General features: G+C 39.4%; 1 protein-coding gene across 2 annotated transcripts in view; it reads left to right on the top strand.

The window, feature by feature from the left end:
• syde2 (synapse defective 1, Rho GTPase, homolog 2 (C. elegans)) overlaps window positions 1-18,276 on the top strand; it is a 37,916-nt gene extending 19,640 nt beyond the window's left edge. For both annotated transcript variants that reach the window (XM_077607175.1, XM_077607174.1), the window contains exons 5-8: window positions 4,608-4,734; window positions 13,435-13,616; window positions 14,122-14,353; window positions 17,077-18,276. In XM_077607175.1, the coding sequence (XP_077463301.1) occupies window positions 4,608-4,734; window positions 13,435-13,616; window positions 14,122-14,353; window positions 17,077-17,771 (1,236 nt within the window). In that variant the 3' untranslated portion in view covers window positions 17,772-18,276. The remainder of the gene's footprint in view (window positions 1-4,607; window positions 4,735-13,434; window positions 13,617-14,121; window positions 14,354-17,076) is intronic.
• The last annotated feature ends 1,041 nt before the right edge of the window (window positions 18,277-19,317 follow it).

Here is a 19,317-nt window from a genome sequence, read left to right as displayed (position 1 = left end):
CTATGAGGGAAGTAAGTATTATTAAGGCAGACTAAACCACCAGTCTTTTGTTTTGAAAAGAATCCTATAATTTCCGGAGTTGTTCTAAAGGAAGTATACGTACAAAGCACGGGTAAACCTTATCAATATGCCTACTCGGGGTAAGCACAAAATGGATGAAACTTCTAATAAGAAACCCAGACCCAAGTTTCTTGGTTCATATTCGACGAAATATCCCATGTTGAAGCCATCTCCAAAAGCACCGACATTTTCACATTGCACAACATGCATGTGCGACTTCATCATGACACCTGGTGGAATTACTGACTGTAAAACCCACATAGAAGGACCCAAACACAAAGATAAATTTATTTTCTTTATGTTGTACTTTTTCAATAGTTTGCAAAAACACAATATTTCAATTAATGTAAAAACATGATACTAACTGTTTGATGTAAATTGTCATGTTATTTTTTTTACATTTTATATCGCTTTTGCGTGAATCGCATTCACTCCGGAAAAACTTTGTAAATCGGACAAGGGTACTCCTGAAATGATGTCGACGGGGGTTGGCAGTTCTGAAATATGTTTAAAAGGTCATTATTAAATAATTGATGTTAGAATATATACTGAAAGAACATTTAATAAGAACTGATGGGCTTAATCAGTATCATAGCCACTCTAGTTGTAGCTTGGATGAAAATGACTTTGTAATAGCAAAAATACATTTTTACATCGGCATCTTTAATACACACATTTTGGACAGTCCTTAGTGCTTTAAAAGGGCTTCCTGCTCAGCTGTCCAATGTTTGTGAAATTGGTTCTGCTATGTCTAGATTCATTATAATTACTTGTCTCTATTTTCATCCCTACCCCTCACCCAGCAGTTTGTTCCTGTCTTTGATTACCAAAATATTGTGTTGAGTCTGTATGACTCGGAGATTAAGTAGTACTAGTGACAAGTAAAGGATACCCCCCGGGTTTCTGGCAGTCAGAAGCTGCAGAGTGATGACACCAGATCGCATAGGAATCTGCATGTTCTGTCACTAAAACACGCAAGGCCAGACACAGGGTATAGTGTCGTTTTACAAATAATTTTGCAGCACTTTGATGCAAGTTGTTCGTCAGAGTAACAAAGAATTGCATGACCTCAGGGTTTTGCAAGCTTTTAAGATGCTGGATATTGTGGGGCTTTTGAAAATCAAACCAGTGATGCCTCTCAAACACTAGAGTTGCTGTATGGGTGTGTTCATGCAGTGACCATCGTTTCTTTTTATGTGAGTACTATCTCAGTAACACAAAGAACCTAATGCCCTACTAGTCAGTTAAAAATGAACACAGTAAGCGAGGGATACGTAAGTATTGGGAGTGAAAATACATTCCACTTGTCCAAACTGTTTCAGCCCCGCAAACCTCTACAAAGATTTGTATATTTACAGTTGACATGGATCAACGCAATCTTGTTAAATGTAAAATACAAGTGCAGAGTTATCAATGACAATTGATTAATTCTGATTTTAGTCTTCTATATGTTGTTTTTTGCGCTCATGGTAAAGCCACACTGTACTATATTTTGAGTGAAATGATGGTTTTAATGTAACTCAGGTGTATTTATTTTAAGGCTGAGCCTGACCCTGAAGTCTAGCGGGTAAAGCTATATGCTTTTTATTCCTTGTCTACAGCCAAATCCTGCCCACATTTACTTCAAACAGTGTATAAATTAAATGGTCACGATAGGAATGGGATGATCCACAGAAAGATAACACGGGAATTAAAGACAAAGAAAAGCAATATATTGAAGATATTTTCAATTAAAATTATTAATTTAATGAATTGGGGTTGTTAGTTTGCATATTTTAAATTTGGATATGCACAAAAAAGAGGATAAAGCATAACAAACCATCCCGCCAATAAATCTAATGAATTAGTGGAATATGTATAATATATGTATGTATATATGTGTGTGTGTATGTGTATACATATATAAGTTCATAAAAAAGAAACTCGTAAGCGAAAGCCACTTTTGCTGCTAGGACTCAGCACTGAAGAAAAAATAAATCTTTTTATTTGTTTAATTTCATAAAAAATGTAAAAATCCAGGCTCTAACTCGTAAGCGGAAGCCATTCTTGCTACTATGAATCAGCACTGAAGAAGAAGAAAAAAGCTGTAATAGTGGTGACCCTACTTCGTGATTTTTCGATTATCACGGCTATGTCTGGTCTATATAACCGCGATATTTGAGGGATTACTGTACAGTGGCTCTTTGCCTCGCTTCATATTTCTCTTATTTTTATTTCCTCTTAAAACACTCTTAAAATAATCAGGGCCAATTAAAACAAATAATAAATTATATTTTAAAATAATTTGACAGGACTTATAATAATATGGTTTTAATTGTGTGATTTTGTGTGTGTGTGTGTGTGTGTGTGTGTGTGTGTGTGTGTGTCTGTGTTTTGGCAGGTCACTGCATGGTGTGGCTCTTTGAAACTCACAGTTTAACATTTTTGCTCTTTGTGTCTAACTTGTTCGCGACCCCTGGTATAGAGTTATCTTTTTTTGGATGTACCCATATTTTGTAGAGTTCAGGGCAGATGTAAAAAACTTAATAAACCCCCACCCCTCCCCCAAATTTCACAGTGCACTGTATAGTTTTGTTTTCATTATGAAATGTGGTTGTGATTAATGACTATAAACCCATTGTGTTGGCAGATAACTGTATTATACTGCTCTTGTAAATTGCTCAAGACACACAATCAGTCATTATAACCACAAATAAAAAAGATAATTAATAAATGAAACAGTAAATACAATGTGAAAAGGTTAAGAACAAATGACAAATGCAGTACATTGATGAATGGAAATTAGCTCATTTATTGATGGTGAACTTTTTAAACCTGTGGCTTTAGTCTTAAAAATATAGCAGATGCTATTGACTGCATTTTATACTGAGTCTGAATAGAAGTACAATTTGTTGAAATTACGTTTGGCCCACACTCAAGAGCTTTAATAAAGTCAAGTACTATTTCCCCGTTTCTTTGTGCAACTGATAGTTCACTAATTAAACTGATTTCAGACTGAAGGCAAATCCCTCTGATCCCATCATTGGTCTCCGCACCCGCCCAAGAGTCCCCGTATTTGTTGAAGCAACTTTTTTTGGTTTGACCTATTCTACATTCAGGCTTGCTGCTGCCTGTTTTGTTGCTTGGCAGCACCAGTATATAGAGTACAAGCCCTCTTCCGCTAACAGCTGTTACCCGCTTGTGCTTGGCGCTCCCCCAAACACATATTCTTTTTTTTCTGAATGGACTTGTTGTTCATTGTGTCCCCTGACTTCTGTTTACTTGCACACAAAGCTAAAGCTTTGGCTAATCTGTCCTTGTCTCTTCCACTCGTGTGAGGTTTACAAAACGCAGTTCCACTCAACACGGTGAGCTCAGAAATAGCTTGACCTGGAGAGACGTACTCGTGCTTCTACTCTAGAGCCCGGAAAGAGCTGTCGTGTGTGTGTGTGTTTTTGTGGAACCGGGTCCAACTCGACTTTCACAGCCCACTGACTTAACACGTTGCTCGGGCAACCACACCAGTTGGTCAGCCATGCCACATACCAGACAGACACATGTAGAAGAAATTATGGTATGTAGTTAGCTGGTCTTAATCCTAACATTGGGAGACAACTGGTGCCAGGTTTCAGTATCAAGTGGCAATGTTTGGATAAAGCTTTGTAGTTTCTTTGGTGTCTTAGGTCAGGAAAGTGTAAAAAGAAAAGATTTATGTTTAACCACACTCAGTTGGTCACTAACGATGCGAAATTTGACATTCATGAACCTTTAAATGTAGATCTACAAAACACAATGCTGTGAAAGTTGTATTAACATGCAAATTGTATTCAAAGTTGAAGTATGGATTTACATTTTCAGGCCTACCAATGTATTTCCACAGTGCTGAATTTAACAGCTTTAAAACATTTGCGCCAGCTTTGAGCACTAATTTATGTCTCAGACAGGACTAAAAATCTTTATCTAAAAATGTAAATTTAACATACATATCCACTGCTTTTAACCTGAGAAATTATTTATATTAAATAAAGGAATCTTCTCCGCAATCGTTTGGTATGCTATTGTGATATTCATATTACTGTTTACTCTATGAAGTCACCTCATGGTGTAGGGCTTCACTCGCCTGACTTCACTGTGGGCAGCCACGCTCTCGATTCCCGCGGGGGGCGCTATGATTGTGAGTGCAAATGTTCGTCTGTCTCTCTGTGTGCCATACAACTGACTGGCAACCAGTTTAGGGTGTCGTCTGCCTTTTACCCGAAATCAGCTGGGATAGGCTACAGGAGCCCCCGTAACCCTTATGATAATGCACAGTACGGAAGATGAATGAATCAATGTTTACTCGATGATAAATGTTTTGTAACAGACTTGTCCATAAGTACCTATTGCACAATTAACTGATGAAGTAATATGACCAACAACAACCCCAAAATATAGGACCTCACTAAGCATCACACAATGACACTAATCCATCATTACTTCAAATGGTTTCATTCATAAATCATTCAAGGGTCATAGTATTTTTACTTTGATTTGACTCTGGCATCATATGCATGGCGTGTGTTTTCCAGGTGGTGGGGCTTTACCGTCTTTGTGGTTCTGCAGCTGTAAAGAAGGAGCTACGAGAAGCTTTTGAGAGGGACAGTTATGCTGTGGAACTATGTGAAAATACCTATCCTGACATCAACGTAATTACAGGTAAGCAACAAAGTGCAAGTGTGTGTATGGAAATCATCTGTTTGCTGCAGGCTATGATGCACAAAATGATAAAGTTGTGTGTGAGTTGAAATACATTTTCAACATACTAATTCTATAATTTGTAACATTTGTTTGCTAAAACCTTGGGCTCATTAACATTTTTCTCCAAATCTCTGAGAAAATGTCTGCAAAACAAGAGACTAAAGGAAAATAAAAAGCAATCAAAATGACAAAATATGTATCCATTGAACTATACTCTTATTTATATTTAAAAATCAACCTTCTATATGTGCAGCCCAGTTAGATACATTAAACTGGGTATGTGGGCATATTCTTAACAGGTCACCTTGATCCAGTATAACAAATAAAACATTTCTTACCTCCCTAAGCACGTCTGAACTTGTGCGTTTGCACCGAAAAGGTCAGCACGTGTGTGTGTGTGCCTCCTAGAGTGTGTGATGTGTATTGTAAATGCATTCCTGAAGTCAACATACCAGTATATATACTGAAGCCTCGAGCAAGGGCCCACACACACTCTCACTATCAGAATATGTTGTACATTCTGGTCATTCCTTCTTTGTCAAGTTCCTAGTTGCTACATGTTCTCTACTGTCCCTTCCTGGTCACATTTAAATCATATCAGGACTTTGTGTGTGTGTGTGTTTTACACAAATCTACTACAAAAATAGTTATCTCAAATAGTATTTCACTAAAAACTCAAATTTTTCAGTCAAATTCGTGGTTATTTTTAAATGCCTGCCCTATTATTATCACTATTCTTATTTTTAGTTTTTTTCGTATTGTGTTTTTATAGTAATCAAGTAAGTGAGCAATCTTACTGTAATCTTACTGTTTATTTACATTGTTCCAATGGTATGACATTTTAGAGGAAATTGAAATTGTAGCAGTGTTGCTTGGATTGAGTGATAGCTGCTGCAGTAGTACAAATGGGGGTTGGGGTAGAAGAAAGGGACTTAGGCATTATTTTCTGTCACCAAAAAGAGGAAGAGGCCATGGAACCCCTTGTTCGTTTAGGAGCCGCTGTTGGTTTTAGTAAGAGGCCCCACATAGGCGTTGTCCTATCATGTCCACTTTGATCAGCATGCATTTGCATGGCAGAGCAAAAAACACACAGTTAACAGTTGAGCAGGTTAGAAAAAAGGGCCAGCACCAGCGCGGGTTGTTGGTTTTTGTCGCTGCCTAAATTTGCCCTGCCAAGCGAGTTGCTGATAAGCTTGGATGAGTGAAAAAGGACAGCGACAGGGAAAAGATGGCAAATGTCCACGCTTCACTTAATTTCACTATTTTTCTTTTTTTCCCCCAGGAATGCAAAATAGTTCATAATTTAAAAATGTTTAATTCAAGTGTAAAATATGCTTTGGGAAGAGTGCACAAAGCAAGTGGATGAGCCTGTCACACTGCTAATTTTAAAGTGGAGCTTGTCAAAAGGATTATCCAGAGGTCCGGGTTCAATCCAAATCTTGCAAAACATGCTCAGTGCAAGGCTCGCCGTTGTTTTGAATCACAAGCATATTTCATTTAAAGAACTGCAAAATGCATTGTCAACATGAGTGGACCTCTGTAGTGATTCAATTGACTTAACAATATCTTCATCAGTAGCTTATAAACTCCAGGGATAGGCTGGTTTAAGTTCTGAAGTGTGTTCAGTCTAACACCATCTTATTGCTATGCTCATGTCCCATGATGAATTCCACTGAACCACGCAGTACTGGCTGGCAGCAACTGTTCTGATGCTTCCATCTAGTTAGAGATGTCTAGGAGTGTACAGTAAACTGTTGTATACCAATTTCATACTTGGGGAAACATTTTTTTATTTCAGTTTATCCTGTTAAGGGTTGCCGTAGAGTGCAATCCTTATCCACTAGGGCCAATGTTCTGCATCCTTCTCTCTAATACAAACTGCTCTCATGTCTTCCCTTCCAAAAACCTTTTTTTAAGGGTTTCCTGCCTGATACTCCTACGAAGATACTTACTTGTCTCTCTTCTGAATATGCCCAAGCTTCTTAATTCCTCTTTCTTATTTTGCCATCTAAACTTGGTTGCCCCTCTACAGCCCTACATATAGTGGTCATAAGACAATGCACATTTGTAGGCCATTTCCCGGTTTGGATAAATGTACGGTTTATGTCAGAAGGGGCATCTGTCTCAAAAAAAAAAGTAAAACAAATATAAGCATTCGGCTAACAAATTTCATGCGAGCGAAATGTAACAGGAATCGGAATTTAATGTGTCTAGTAATGAAGGCTTTTTATAGGAAATCTGATACAAATATCTGGAAGCGATTCCAACAATTTCCCTTTGAATGATGTATGTTTTCCACAAGCCACGCTGCTCAAAAGCTCTATTAGAAGTATTGACGATAAATTGTGGTCTTTAATTTGCTCCATCTAATGTGTCTTTTCCATAGCCTGCTTCTTTACTTTATCCGCACCCTCAGCAGCCCTCCAGTGAAGACATGGAAAGTCATTAACAAGTGCCTCCTTTGTTGCCGAACAAACACAGATGGTATTTGGCCCATGCATGGGGGATTAGCTGAACCCAGAGTAGGGTGAATTAGGCAAGCCATTTATAAAGCACCTCAGGCTCGCGTGTGTGTCCCAAAAAAGTTTTTAACTTGTACATTTAATTCTGGATATTGCTGATGAATATACATGTAAAGCATCCCAGTCCACCAGCATGAAAAGTCGAACTTGTGCATGGGTCCTTTTGGGAGTCCGTAAAATATGAATACACAACAATTTGTAACTTTTGACGTTCCAGGGGACAAGGAAACGGCACATACATCCCCTCAGACCCCCTGCCCCCATACATACACAAACAAACACACTCATATGAGCTCTATGGGGGCGTACAGAATTGCAGGGAGGGGAGCAGGATGGAGAACAAACCCATGTTTGTTCTTCAGACTCTGTGTTGACTGCAGCGCTCAAAAGGGGAGTGACCTTCCGATACATTTAAACAAGAGGTTGAAGGTAACGCAGTGCCCCAGTGCATTATGTGTCTTGTTGGGTTTGGTGGCACATTCAGAATACTGAAATAGTCGTGTCAGGATCCAGGTTACTGTTATTGCTAGGCATAGCAGCAAATTATAATTTTCACTTCAAGGAAAGTTTTCCTTACTCCTTTTAAAAACAGCATTTGTAATGATCCATTGCTCATCATTAACATTACAGGTACATTATTTTCTTTGTATTTTTGTTAAAACACAAAGATAAACACTTCAAATTAACCCTAGGTATGAGTATGCAGACGGCTGGTATTCGCATCTGTGTGCCCTGCGATCGGCTGGCAACTGATTCAAGGATTTCTCCACCTACTGCTCATAGTAGTTAGTTGGGATAGGCCTCAGCATCCCTGCTACCCTAATCATCACAAGTGTCTTGGAAGATGAGTCATTCATTCATTCCTTTTCTGAACCGCTTTATCCTCACTAGGGTCATGGGGGGTGCTGGAGGTTATCCCAACTGACTTCGGGCCAGAGTCGGTGGACACCCTGAATCGGTCGGTGGCCAGCCGATCGCAGGACACGAGCAGACGGACAACCATTCACTCACACACATACCTAGGGGCAATTTAGAGTGTCCAGTCAACCTAGTATGCATGTTTTTTTGGAATGTGGGAGGAAACCGGAGTATCTGGAGAAAACCCACACAGACCAGCGGAGAACATGCAAACTCCACACAGGTGGACCGACCTGGATTTGAACCCAGAACCGCAGAGTTGTGAGGCTGATGTGCTATCTGCTCAAGCTGGCATGCCGCCTCCTTTAGAAACAGTACCACCTATATTATATATTATTTGGCCATGACAATATGTCAAAATGGTGATATGTTGTGATACTTTGTTTTTCAAAAGTTTATCGAATTAATGTGCTTTTGTCTATATCGTTTTAAAAAGGTGTCCCTGTTTAATAGAACAGGGACCAATTGGTTGCTAACAACATTTTCCACTAGAAAACTGTCGGTTAACTCATTGGCTGCCATTGACGGCAATGGCCCTGAAATCAGAGCATTCACATACACTTTAGGTTTTGGGGGCATTTACAGGTCACTTTTGTTTTTTGATTTTGAGTCACTACCTATTCATTCAGTCATTTATCTTCCTGGTCAGTGACCCAAAGTCAACAGGAAGTGATCTGTATTGCCCGAGATCAACAGGAATCGACCCAGAAATTCCCCAAAAATCAACAGGGAGTGAACAAAAAATTGACAGGAAATTATAAAAACATTGGCCATATTGTCCAATCCGTTTGAAGTTGTTTAGGTTAGGGTTAGGGATATGGGCAGGACGTTTACTAGTTATAAACACAATGAAATTCACAGGTGACCCGGTGGACGAGTGGTTAGTGCGTTGATCTCACAGTTCTGAGATCGAGGGTTTTATCCCAGGTGTGTCCTCAATGTGTCGGGTTTGCATGTTCTCCCTGGGATTGTGTGGGTTTTTCAGGTTACTCTGGTTTCCCCCCACATTCCAAAAACATGGATGATAGGCTGGTTCAACACTCTAAGTTGCCCCTAGTGATGAGTGTGAGCGTGAATTTTAGTTTTTTTCCTTGTGTCCTGCGATTGGCTGGATACCAATTCAGGGTGTGACAAAAAGTGGTACGGAAAATGAATGAAATTCACAGTACAATGATGAAAAGAGCTTGTTTTTCTGTGTAATAGTTGTACTGTACACTATTGGAGAATGATTTCCTGACCCATGTAGTGATAATTTCTGTATATCATCATCATGAGATGTTTATTGTAAGTCTTGTATCGCAAATATATCTCATCATAAATTACCTAGAGGTACCCATCCCTATTTCACAACAGTATGTTTCTTACTGTACAGTCAAGTTGGCGGCAAGGCAATTTTGAATAGACTTAAGATTACTACACGTTTTCAAGGCCAGACCTTTACTTTTTAAGTAAGATTATGACTTGAACGTTACCGTAATAAAAATATCCGGCTCAACAGTACAATTGTTAGGAAGCATTTAATTCAAAATGTGTACCAGGCTACAAACGCATTCATCTTGATGGTGAGATTGAACACTTTCTCATCAACTTCAATGTAATTGCTCTGTTTTGAAGTCAGCATCCAGTGGCAATCAACAGTACTTTTTTAAAAACACTTTCAAGGACTCATTTTCCCACAGACATGGTAGTCATTCTTTAACAACAACAAAAATCCATCCCCAAACTTTACTTTACAAATCATATAATTGTTCAGAATGTAATATTAAGATAAAAGGTTAAATAAGGAGTTCATCTTTACCTCAGATTAAACTATCTCTCATTACATTGTCCATGTCGAGAAACTGGGACAAACCCACAGGCCAAACACTGAATTTGCAACCAAGCATTCTAACAGTGTTTTGTCTCATTGACTACGAGATTGAAGCACCCGTAGGGAAACACACCTGTTTACCCCAGAGTCCAGGACCTTGTGCATGCATGTGTTAGTGTCTGTGTGTGTGTGTCTGTGTGCATGAGAAAGAAAAAGTATATAAGCACTTGTACATTTGGAGTGTGTCAGGTTCTAACAAGGCCTAAAGCACAAAAGTAAACACGCACTGACTCAGTAGGCTAATGATTTATTTCTGTGGATCTCTGCTCTAAACACTGAAGTACATTATGTACATCTAAAGCCATTTGGATTACCAATCCAAATTAACCACATTAGCTGCTTTACCAATATAGAACCAAATACAAGTCTAAATTTTCTCAGGCAGTCGGATTCCTGTGCTTAAAAAAATACTTTATCTCCATAGCCCAAGTCCAGATTGATAACAGGAAACCAGACAATGTCCACAAAGCATTTCCCTGTAATCTGTTATCAAAATCAGTATGTCTTCAGAGTCATAGTGTAGAATGAATGTTTATGATTTCTTATCAAGGTTCTCCTCATACCAGATTTACGATAAACGTGACAAAGATAACCGTGAACAGAAGCATTCAAGAATGTGATTCATGTTTGAATACATTAAAACATGCAGCAACTGTACCTGTTTGGATGTACATTACAGACAGGCTGATTGCAGGGCATTTGATGAAGCTTAAAGTGCATGTTTGCCTTAAGCCCTGTTAAAATTTGACTTGCAGTTTTGGAGCTGTCAGAGTGCCCATCAAGCTGACAGTGCCCTTGTTTGACTGTGTTGTTTTTCTTGTGTTGCTCCGATTGACTTCCTCAGGAATGCACAATACCTTGTGGGACTGGGAGTCAAGAGTTCAAGGTTCAAATCAGAAAAGTGTGTGATGATAGCAAATAACACACTTTGTACTGTACTTATTAATTCTCCTAAGGGATTTTTATTCTCACTCATCTGTTTGTTTGCTTATACATGTCTGGAGGCAAGATTACTCAGCACCACCAGAGCAGGGAAATTAATTACCTGTAGCTGTGGCAGCCACAATCCAATGAGTTTATTAGGTGTGACCACATTTCAGAGAAAAAAAATTAAATAGTATTCACATGCACAATGTTTGTGCAGTGTTTTGTAAATGGGCTGCTTTGATATTATGCTTTTATTTTTTTAGAATAGCCTTTTCTAATCATAAAACAAAAGTAATTTGTTATAAGATGGTAGTTCTTTAAAATTCAATAAATTACAGCTTTTGTGCCTAAAATGACATTAAAAGTGTATAAAATATGTTTCTTCCATCATTCTTAGTAGGAGACTTTATCGGTTATTTTAATTATGAATTGGTTAATTTTTTTAACTGTATAATGCATAACATCTGTCGATGTGTGAGTGTGCCCTAGTTGAAGTAATTGTTTTTTTTTTGTTTTTTTTATGGTTGCAGTCACATTTGCAAGTTAAGTATTTTTGCAAATGGTCGGTTTTGAAATTGTTCATAGTTTTAGATTGGTCATTTCTTCCTTATTGCTATTTTGCTTTTCTATTGGTATCAACAGATTGATATGGGAAACTATTTATTGTAAAACAAGCAGTTGAACATTGGGCAAGCTTTAAGGGCACTGAAAGTGAGCAGACAAGAAGCTAATCCACGTCTGTATTGATTATAACAAGTTCACAATCAAAAATAGACAATGTGGGACTGGATGTACAAACTACTCAATGAGTAATTCGACCTTTTAGTGGTGTCTGGGGAGAAGGGAAATTAAAAAAGGCAACTGATTTCAGTTGGGCCTCAACATGTACACAAACACCAACACAAACACACTGAAACACAGGTATTGATAGACTTGGAAATTTCAGTATCCTGAAAACAGAATAAGTTATTACATTGGTAGTAAATGCAAAAAATTGAGCCAGAGAGAAAGCAAAAGAGAGGGCGAGAGAGAGAATGAGAACAGACAGTTACCACAAACGGCTGTCACGCTGCCAGCAGCCTGTATTATTCCAGCACTTATCCATTATCTTCACTTAAGATAAAAGGCATGCCTACAATACTTCAAGGTCTCTTTAGAGACAGACAATATTTTCCTGTGGCTACTGGAGGCTTAAATCACAGGTGTACATACACTACCAAATACACCAAAAACATTTGGCTGCAATGTAGCAGAGATACAGCACAAAGCACAGCAGAAATAAAGGGGTGCTCATCGGGTCCAATTTTTTCCTATTCTAACATCTGCATTCTGGCTGTGCCATGTCAACCACACATGTATAGGACTTGCCGATATATTAAACTATAATAGCAATAGCAATTCTCTCCAGCATACTGCAATTGTGCAGGTTATTTATTTTACCTATAATGGGAACATTATTGGTATAATCAGCATAAAAATGAGAGCTAAAGGTATAATTGCGATTTTTACCTTTACGTATTGATTGCCTCAGCCAGATAAGAAGGGAGGCAGCAGTGTTATCTTACTCTCTTTGCTGAGCATGCGGCAATCCAACCGACACAATAATGCAACAAGTTGACAGTCTGTGAATACTGCCAAGCGACAGCATCGTTTATGCACATTGAATTTATTGATAGACAATTAAATGAATTAACGTACCATTCACTCCCAGTGCCTGAGGTATGCATATTTTACTCTGTAGCCCCATAATACTCAACTTCCCTGAATTGATTGATTAATTTTTGCTGTGTCGTCTGTCAAAACTCGAAGCTTTGCCTATCTGCTCCCCATGCTGGAACAGAGCCGCAACAGAGATTCATGGAGAAAGCACGCACCGAAGGAGCACCCCCAGCGAAGTGCAATCTTTTTGAGTGTGGTGAAATTGTGTTGGATTCGAGCCTTGAGGCTTCTGTTAAAATAGTTTAGTGTGTCAAATCAGTCCAAATGATTTAAAGTTGTTACACTACATTACTAAGTGGGGAAGTCCCAATGCTGATGTTTTTCACTTCCAATCTGATCCAATTTTTTTTAACTTCTTTTTCTGATACTGATCCGATAGGATTTGATTACAGGATTTTAAAATAATGTAATTATTAAATGATCATTAATATTTTTCATAAAGTGAGCATTGGTGATACCTCCTCAAGAAATACTCTTTTTAAATTATAATTTGTAAAGAGGAATTGTCCCACTCAGCTAGTGGTTTGATTTACTGCAGTCGAAAACCTCGTTAGTACTGAAAACATATGCTACTAATTGATCAGCTCCAATCTTGGGACTAAATCCGATACCTTCTCATATTCCGAATATTGTCGTATTGGGCGCCGATTGACTGTCGGATCAGGACATCACTATTACAAATTTGTATTCCATAATCAACAGGTGTATTAAAGGACTATTTACGAGAGCTGCCCCATCCTTTGATCACCAAGCAGCTATATGAGGCAGTATTGGACTCCATGGCTGCCAGACCTCTGAGGATGGGAGTAGCGGGCTGTGAGAATGACCACCTCGACTCGGAGCACACTGTCAGCCTGTTGGAAAATTTGCCAGAGGTGGAAAGGGTAAGGAAATTGCACCAAATATCCTTGGCTCATTCTCATGTTGTCTTTGATTTTGAAAAGGGCATTTGCAGTCAGAGTAGTAAGGGGAATAATGACAGTGATTCCTATAAAAAAATCTGGCTTTTACTTCACTGTTGTCAATCCATACTGAGTACCTACTTAAATGGAACATTGAAATCTTTTATTGGAATGAAATATGTATGAGTTCTTTTACATTAGAAGTAAATTTTAGAAGCATAGTCTAATGCAGTGGTTGGTTCAATAAGAAGAAGTTCCTACTGTTGTGGCTACTTCAATATTTCTATGCTCTTAAGAGTAAGATGTAGCACAATATTTCATGTTGACTAGCTGGTTCCCCACGTTTTTCCATATCTAAAACTAAACTTGCACTTTAGTCATGGGCGTGCTGTTGATTATTGAATAGCTCATAGTGAGCTGTGCTACCAGCCAGCACTAGTTAAACTCTGTAAAAGTGTCAAACAAAACAATGATGTGCCTTATTCAGATGACCCTACGGAAGCTTCTTGACCACCTCAAGTTAGTGGCATCCCACCAGGAAGTGAACAAGATGACATGTCAGAACCTGGCAGTGTGTTTTGGCCCCGTGTTGCTCAGCCAGCGTCAGGAGGCATCCTGTCACAGCAACAGAGTCTTCATCGACTCTGAGGAACTAGCCAGTGCCCTACACTTCAAAAAGCACATTGAAGTTTTGCACTATTTGCTACAGCTCTGGCCAGGTAATTATTTAATATTTCTATTGTCTGTAAATAACTATTGTACAACACAGTCAACGCATGCGGAGTGGAGTCCAAGGCGGATTTGGGGTCTTCAGATAAATCACCCAGCAGGAGGAGGAACTCCGCTTCCTTGATGCATAAACACAGGCTAAAATGTTATCCATTATTTAGTTTCATTAAACACACAATTCACTTCCTCAAAGCTGTGCAAACTGGGAGCATCAGGTTTAACGTGGTGGGAATTGGCAGTGTTTCTCCAGTACACCTCTGAGTCTAATGGCCTCAGATTTTTGTTCCAACTGACCCAGTGCAGACGGTTTAACCAATGAGGTTTCTCCTACAACAGGCAGCACCTGACTGCAATCAACTGATTACACGGTACTCGGACGTTTCGTCGAAAGACGTTTAGTCCCCGGACGTTTGGCCCCCGGACGTTTGGCCCCCGGACGTTTGGTCGACCGGACGTTTGGTCGACCGGACGTTTGGTCGACCGGACGTTTGGTCGCCGGGTTGTTACTGTTGAAACCAGCTCTCAAAATTACAATCATGAGAGAGAGAGTGAGTTTAATATCTAAATATCTAATATCAAAATATCAACAGTAAACTGTCATAATTTGACAGCGAGCGAACCCGGCGACCAGGCGTCCGTTCTACCAAACGTTCATTCTACCAAATGTCCGGTCGACCAAACGTCCGGTCGACCAAACGTCCGGTCGACCAAACGTCCGGTCGACCAAACGTCCGGAGACCAAACGTCTTTCGACGAAACGTCCGGTCACGGATTACACTTGTAAGACACCAGATTGGTAAAAAGGTGTTGTTTTTCTTAGTTGGTGTGAAATCCTTCACCTCTTATGGCCCTTTGTGGGATTAATTAGAGAAACTTGTTCTAAGCATCTTTTTTTCCCCAGTTGAATATGTAAGCAGACTTAAGCACGTAACTAGACAGAAGGTATAAGATTGATAGCGGGTGCATTCACTATTACTAGTCTCTTGAATGTGCTTTTACAGAGAACACAAGGTCATGCTCTTGCACTCGGCTAATTTATTGGTGATTGAATTAAAAGGGTCACTTGAGGGCAAATATAGGGCGTGTATGCAGCTTTTGCACTTAATATCTAGGATGAAGCCCTAACATTTGTCCTGTTTTCTGTTTTATTTTTCCTCCAATCCAGTTAGGGAAGGCTAGCGGGCGCAACAATTATAGGTACACAAACAGAGAGAAAGGTAATGAAAAGCACCCTGGTTGTGATGGAGTGTTGACTGATTTTTTTGGAGGGCACCACTATGTCCTATTACCAAATCTTAGGGCATTTATATAAAGCACAGTCAGAACAGCAATGATAAAATTCAGGCAAAAGGAAGTGTGGCAATGTCATGTGTGCTGTGGTGTGATTCCAGCATGTATTCATTGCAGCATGTTGTCGCTTATTGCGTATTTATCTTTAGTAGTTACGAGGAATTTTGAGCCACCAAATCATCCATTTTCTACTGGTACTTGTATCATGTATTGCTAATTTATAAAATGACTGAGAACCAGTTCACCCTGTATTAGTTGCCAGCCATACGGTATGTAATAACAGGCATTCAAGCGCTTAAGAGCATATTTAGAATCTTCAATTCCCCTCTGGGTAATGTAGGTAGCTGGCTGGTTGGTAGGAAGCTGCAGCTCATGGAGTCCACTCTGTAAGGACTTCAACATTTAAATGAGAGCCGATCATTTATAAAAGGCGTGTGTCAATTGTTTGGTCTCATTGCTGCTCAAAATGCGCAAAAGGTTTTCACAAACTTAGTAGTATGATCACTAAATTTCTTTATTACAATCTGCATAAAGGAATTGCATTTTAGTTTGAGTTCTAATGACATGAGGGTAAGTACCCACAAATCTGGTAGCGACCTGCTGACAGATGAGATTTTTTTTAAATTTAACTCTTTGCTCTAGGCAGCGGTCTTCATACCACAGAGGGACTTTGTAGTCCGTCATTATTGTGCTTTTTATTTTGTCCACCATCCTTAACATATTCTCCTACCACATTAAATGATTGAAAGTTATTCCAGACTTTCTGCGAGGATTTCAACGTTTTGACAATCCATGCTTGATTTAGTATCTTTTTCAAGGGTCGCACAAATGACTTTATTCATTTTTTATATAACGCAAGTCTGAGTCATACTATAAGAGATCTTATAATGTTAAAATGTTTCTTTGTTGTTCAGTCGTCTCAAGTGTAGATCGCACAGTACCTCACATCATGGTAAAAGAAAGAGAACTTTACACCTGTCTATCCTTAAGTACTTAAAATAAAGATGATCTAGCTTTTAAATCCCTCTTTGATGAGTGAATAAAGCATGAAAACATAATTTCTGGTCTCTATAAAGGTACATATGCATGCTTAACAGACCAAATAGAATAGCTGCATAAGCAATTCTGATGCTGTGTGTTTTGTTGTAGTTTGAAGAAATTTGATTTTAGTTGCTATGTGTGCTGACAGCCTCGACGCTAAGCAAAGTGGGGAAGTAAAAATAAAATGCCAATTACAGAAAATCATGAGTACGTATGTATAAAGATTTTTGGGAGCACTCAGTAATCCCAAATGTACTGAATTTATTCGACTATAACGCGTAAAATTTTGTACCAAAAACTGAAGCAAAGTTTGGTGCGCGTTATACACGAATCCCTCCATGCCTGGTGCATTAAGGCTTCGTTCTCTTTTCCTGTTCTACAGTTGGTGACTCTCATGATCCGTCCTCCTGGCCTGACCCCTGCTACTCATTCGTGGCCCCTCCCCTTCGACGAAAAAAAGAGCGTCCACAGGTGTTGAACTTGACTGAGGCAGAGATCGCGGGTGTTCTGCGGCCCAAACTGGGACGTCTGGACAGCCCGAGCAACCGCTACGCAGGCGACTGGAGCGGCTGTGGCGATAGCTACTTCCCCTCCGAGATTTTGCTGGTTCCTCACGGCAAAGAGGAGGCCGACTATGACGACGTTCCCTCAGAAGATACGGACGCAGCTGATGAGGACTTAGAAAGGCAAGAAAATGCAGAAGCCGGCGTGCAAGGGGAGGGCAGCTGTCCTTTCCTGGGTCCTGCTGAGCAGGCGCAGACCCTGAATGCGAATGAGGAAGAGCAGCCTGATGGTAACGATGATGACGGGGTGACAATGCAGGAAACCAAGCAGGAAGTGAAGGATTGCTCCGGCCAATGGGAGCATTTAGAGGAAGAGCAGGAAAGTGTGTGTGAGCACATCTTTCCTCCACGGCTGCACAGGGAGCATGCCTACCAGGCTTACATGAAGATCCAGGACATTAGCCCCGTGCTGAGCAACAGGGTTAACCTGAGAGACCTTCAGGAGAGTATTGACACTCTCATAGGGAACCTTGAGAGAGAACTCAATAAGAACAAGCTTAATGTTGGATACTGAGTCCTCTCACAGGCACTTGGGGACTGCTCTCAAATATTTGAGATTTGTCACTGGTCCTGTATTGGTATCACAAAACTGGGACAAATCTTTTGAAATCAGTTTAAATTAAATCATATGTAACAGGGCACTTCTTTCCCAGAGAGAATATTTCATGTTTCTTTGACGCCCACCCTGCCCTTCGTCTTAATGTTTTCCTTAAAGCTCTAGTTTCACACCGTTGCTTTTCTTCTTATTAGAAGAAACCATTGACCCCTTAGGGGTTTAAAAGGTGCCTTAATTGTGTGAAGGTGGTCCATCACATGCAAAATCCACCCGGAAACACTTAATATTCTTTATGCTATAAAGACTTGGATGCTTTTCCACTGCGTTTGAAATAATAAGTTGCATAATCTCGTATTTCTGTGTCGGAGTAAATCACCAGAGTTGTTCAGAATGCAAAACTGCTTGACAGGATTCAAAGCGGGCATCTAGTTTATTAAATGTATTAAATTCAAACTAAAACGTCTTTGTGCTCTCACAGATATTTTCTTTCCTGGCAGGCTTCTGAAGCAACATTTGTCATGGAACACTTCCACAACTTTTCAACCGTAGGAAAGAATTTTAGAAACATTAAGGCGTTCATTACGTATTTCTTTCCAACCACAACAGGCCATTTGGTTTTCAAAACTGTGCTTTAAAATGAATTCAAATTCTTCATCATTTCACCTATTGAAAAAATATGATCAAGGTCACCGTAAAGAGTGCGTCAGTCTGCGTGTTTCTTATGTTTGATAGAAACACTTTAAAAAATGTACCTTTATGAAGTGACAAGGGCCATGGATCTTAAGTTGCACTTTCCTGAACCTGGTGTTTCAAAAAGTTTGCATTTCAAATCCAAACTACCAAAGTCAATATCCTTATTTATCACCGCAAATGTGAGCGTACTGCCCTAAAATTCGCCCCAAAGAGGCTTGTAGAGAAAATATCAGACTCCTAAATATCTTATTGCCTATTTGCCCTCTGTTCTCCAACAAAGAATACAATGACATTTTACATTTCACATCTGTATTATCCCTACAGGTTTATAACGTAAGTTGTGGTTTCATTTGTCATCATTCTTGGCTCAGTTAAAGTACAGCACTGGACTGATGTTTAAAGAGAATGGCATCTCTTCATATTAAGTATGAGCACATACTTTTGGAGTTTACTAAAATATGTCTGGAGTATTAATTTATATACCATAAATTGCACCATGCCAACCAATGGTGTAGTGTTTTTTTTTGCCTGACTTCCAAGTGGCTAGTGTGGGTTTCATTCCTACTTGATAGCTGTGTGATTGCGAGTATGTGGTTGTCTGTCGCTATGTATGACCTACAACTGAGTAAACAGAAGCATATTTGTAATATATTTTTTTTATATTGCTCTGTAGTTTGTGGGCAAACAGATTGGCTGTTGTAGGAGACATTACAGTAGTTCAAATTCGGTGAAGTATGAGCACCATTGCTAAAGTTGCTATCTAAAGGTAATTTTTTTTATGGCAATTAAGGGCTGGATGCCGGTTAATACT

This window comes from Stigmatopora argus, chromosome 8 (genome assembly GCF_051989625.1).
Source record: "Stigmatopora argus isolate UIUO_Sarg chromosome 8, RoL_Sarg_1.0, whole genome shotgun sequence".
Classification (NCBI taxonomy): Eukaryota; Metazoa; Chordata; class Actinopteri; order Syngnathiformes; family Syngnathidae; genus Stigmatopora; species Stigmatopora argus.
This window is presented reverse-complemented; position numbering and strand designations above follow the sequence as displayed.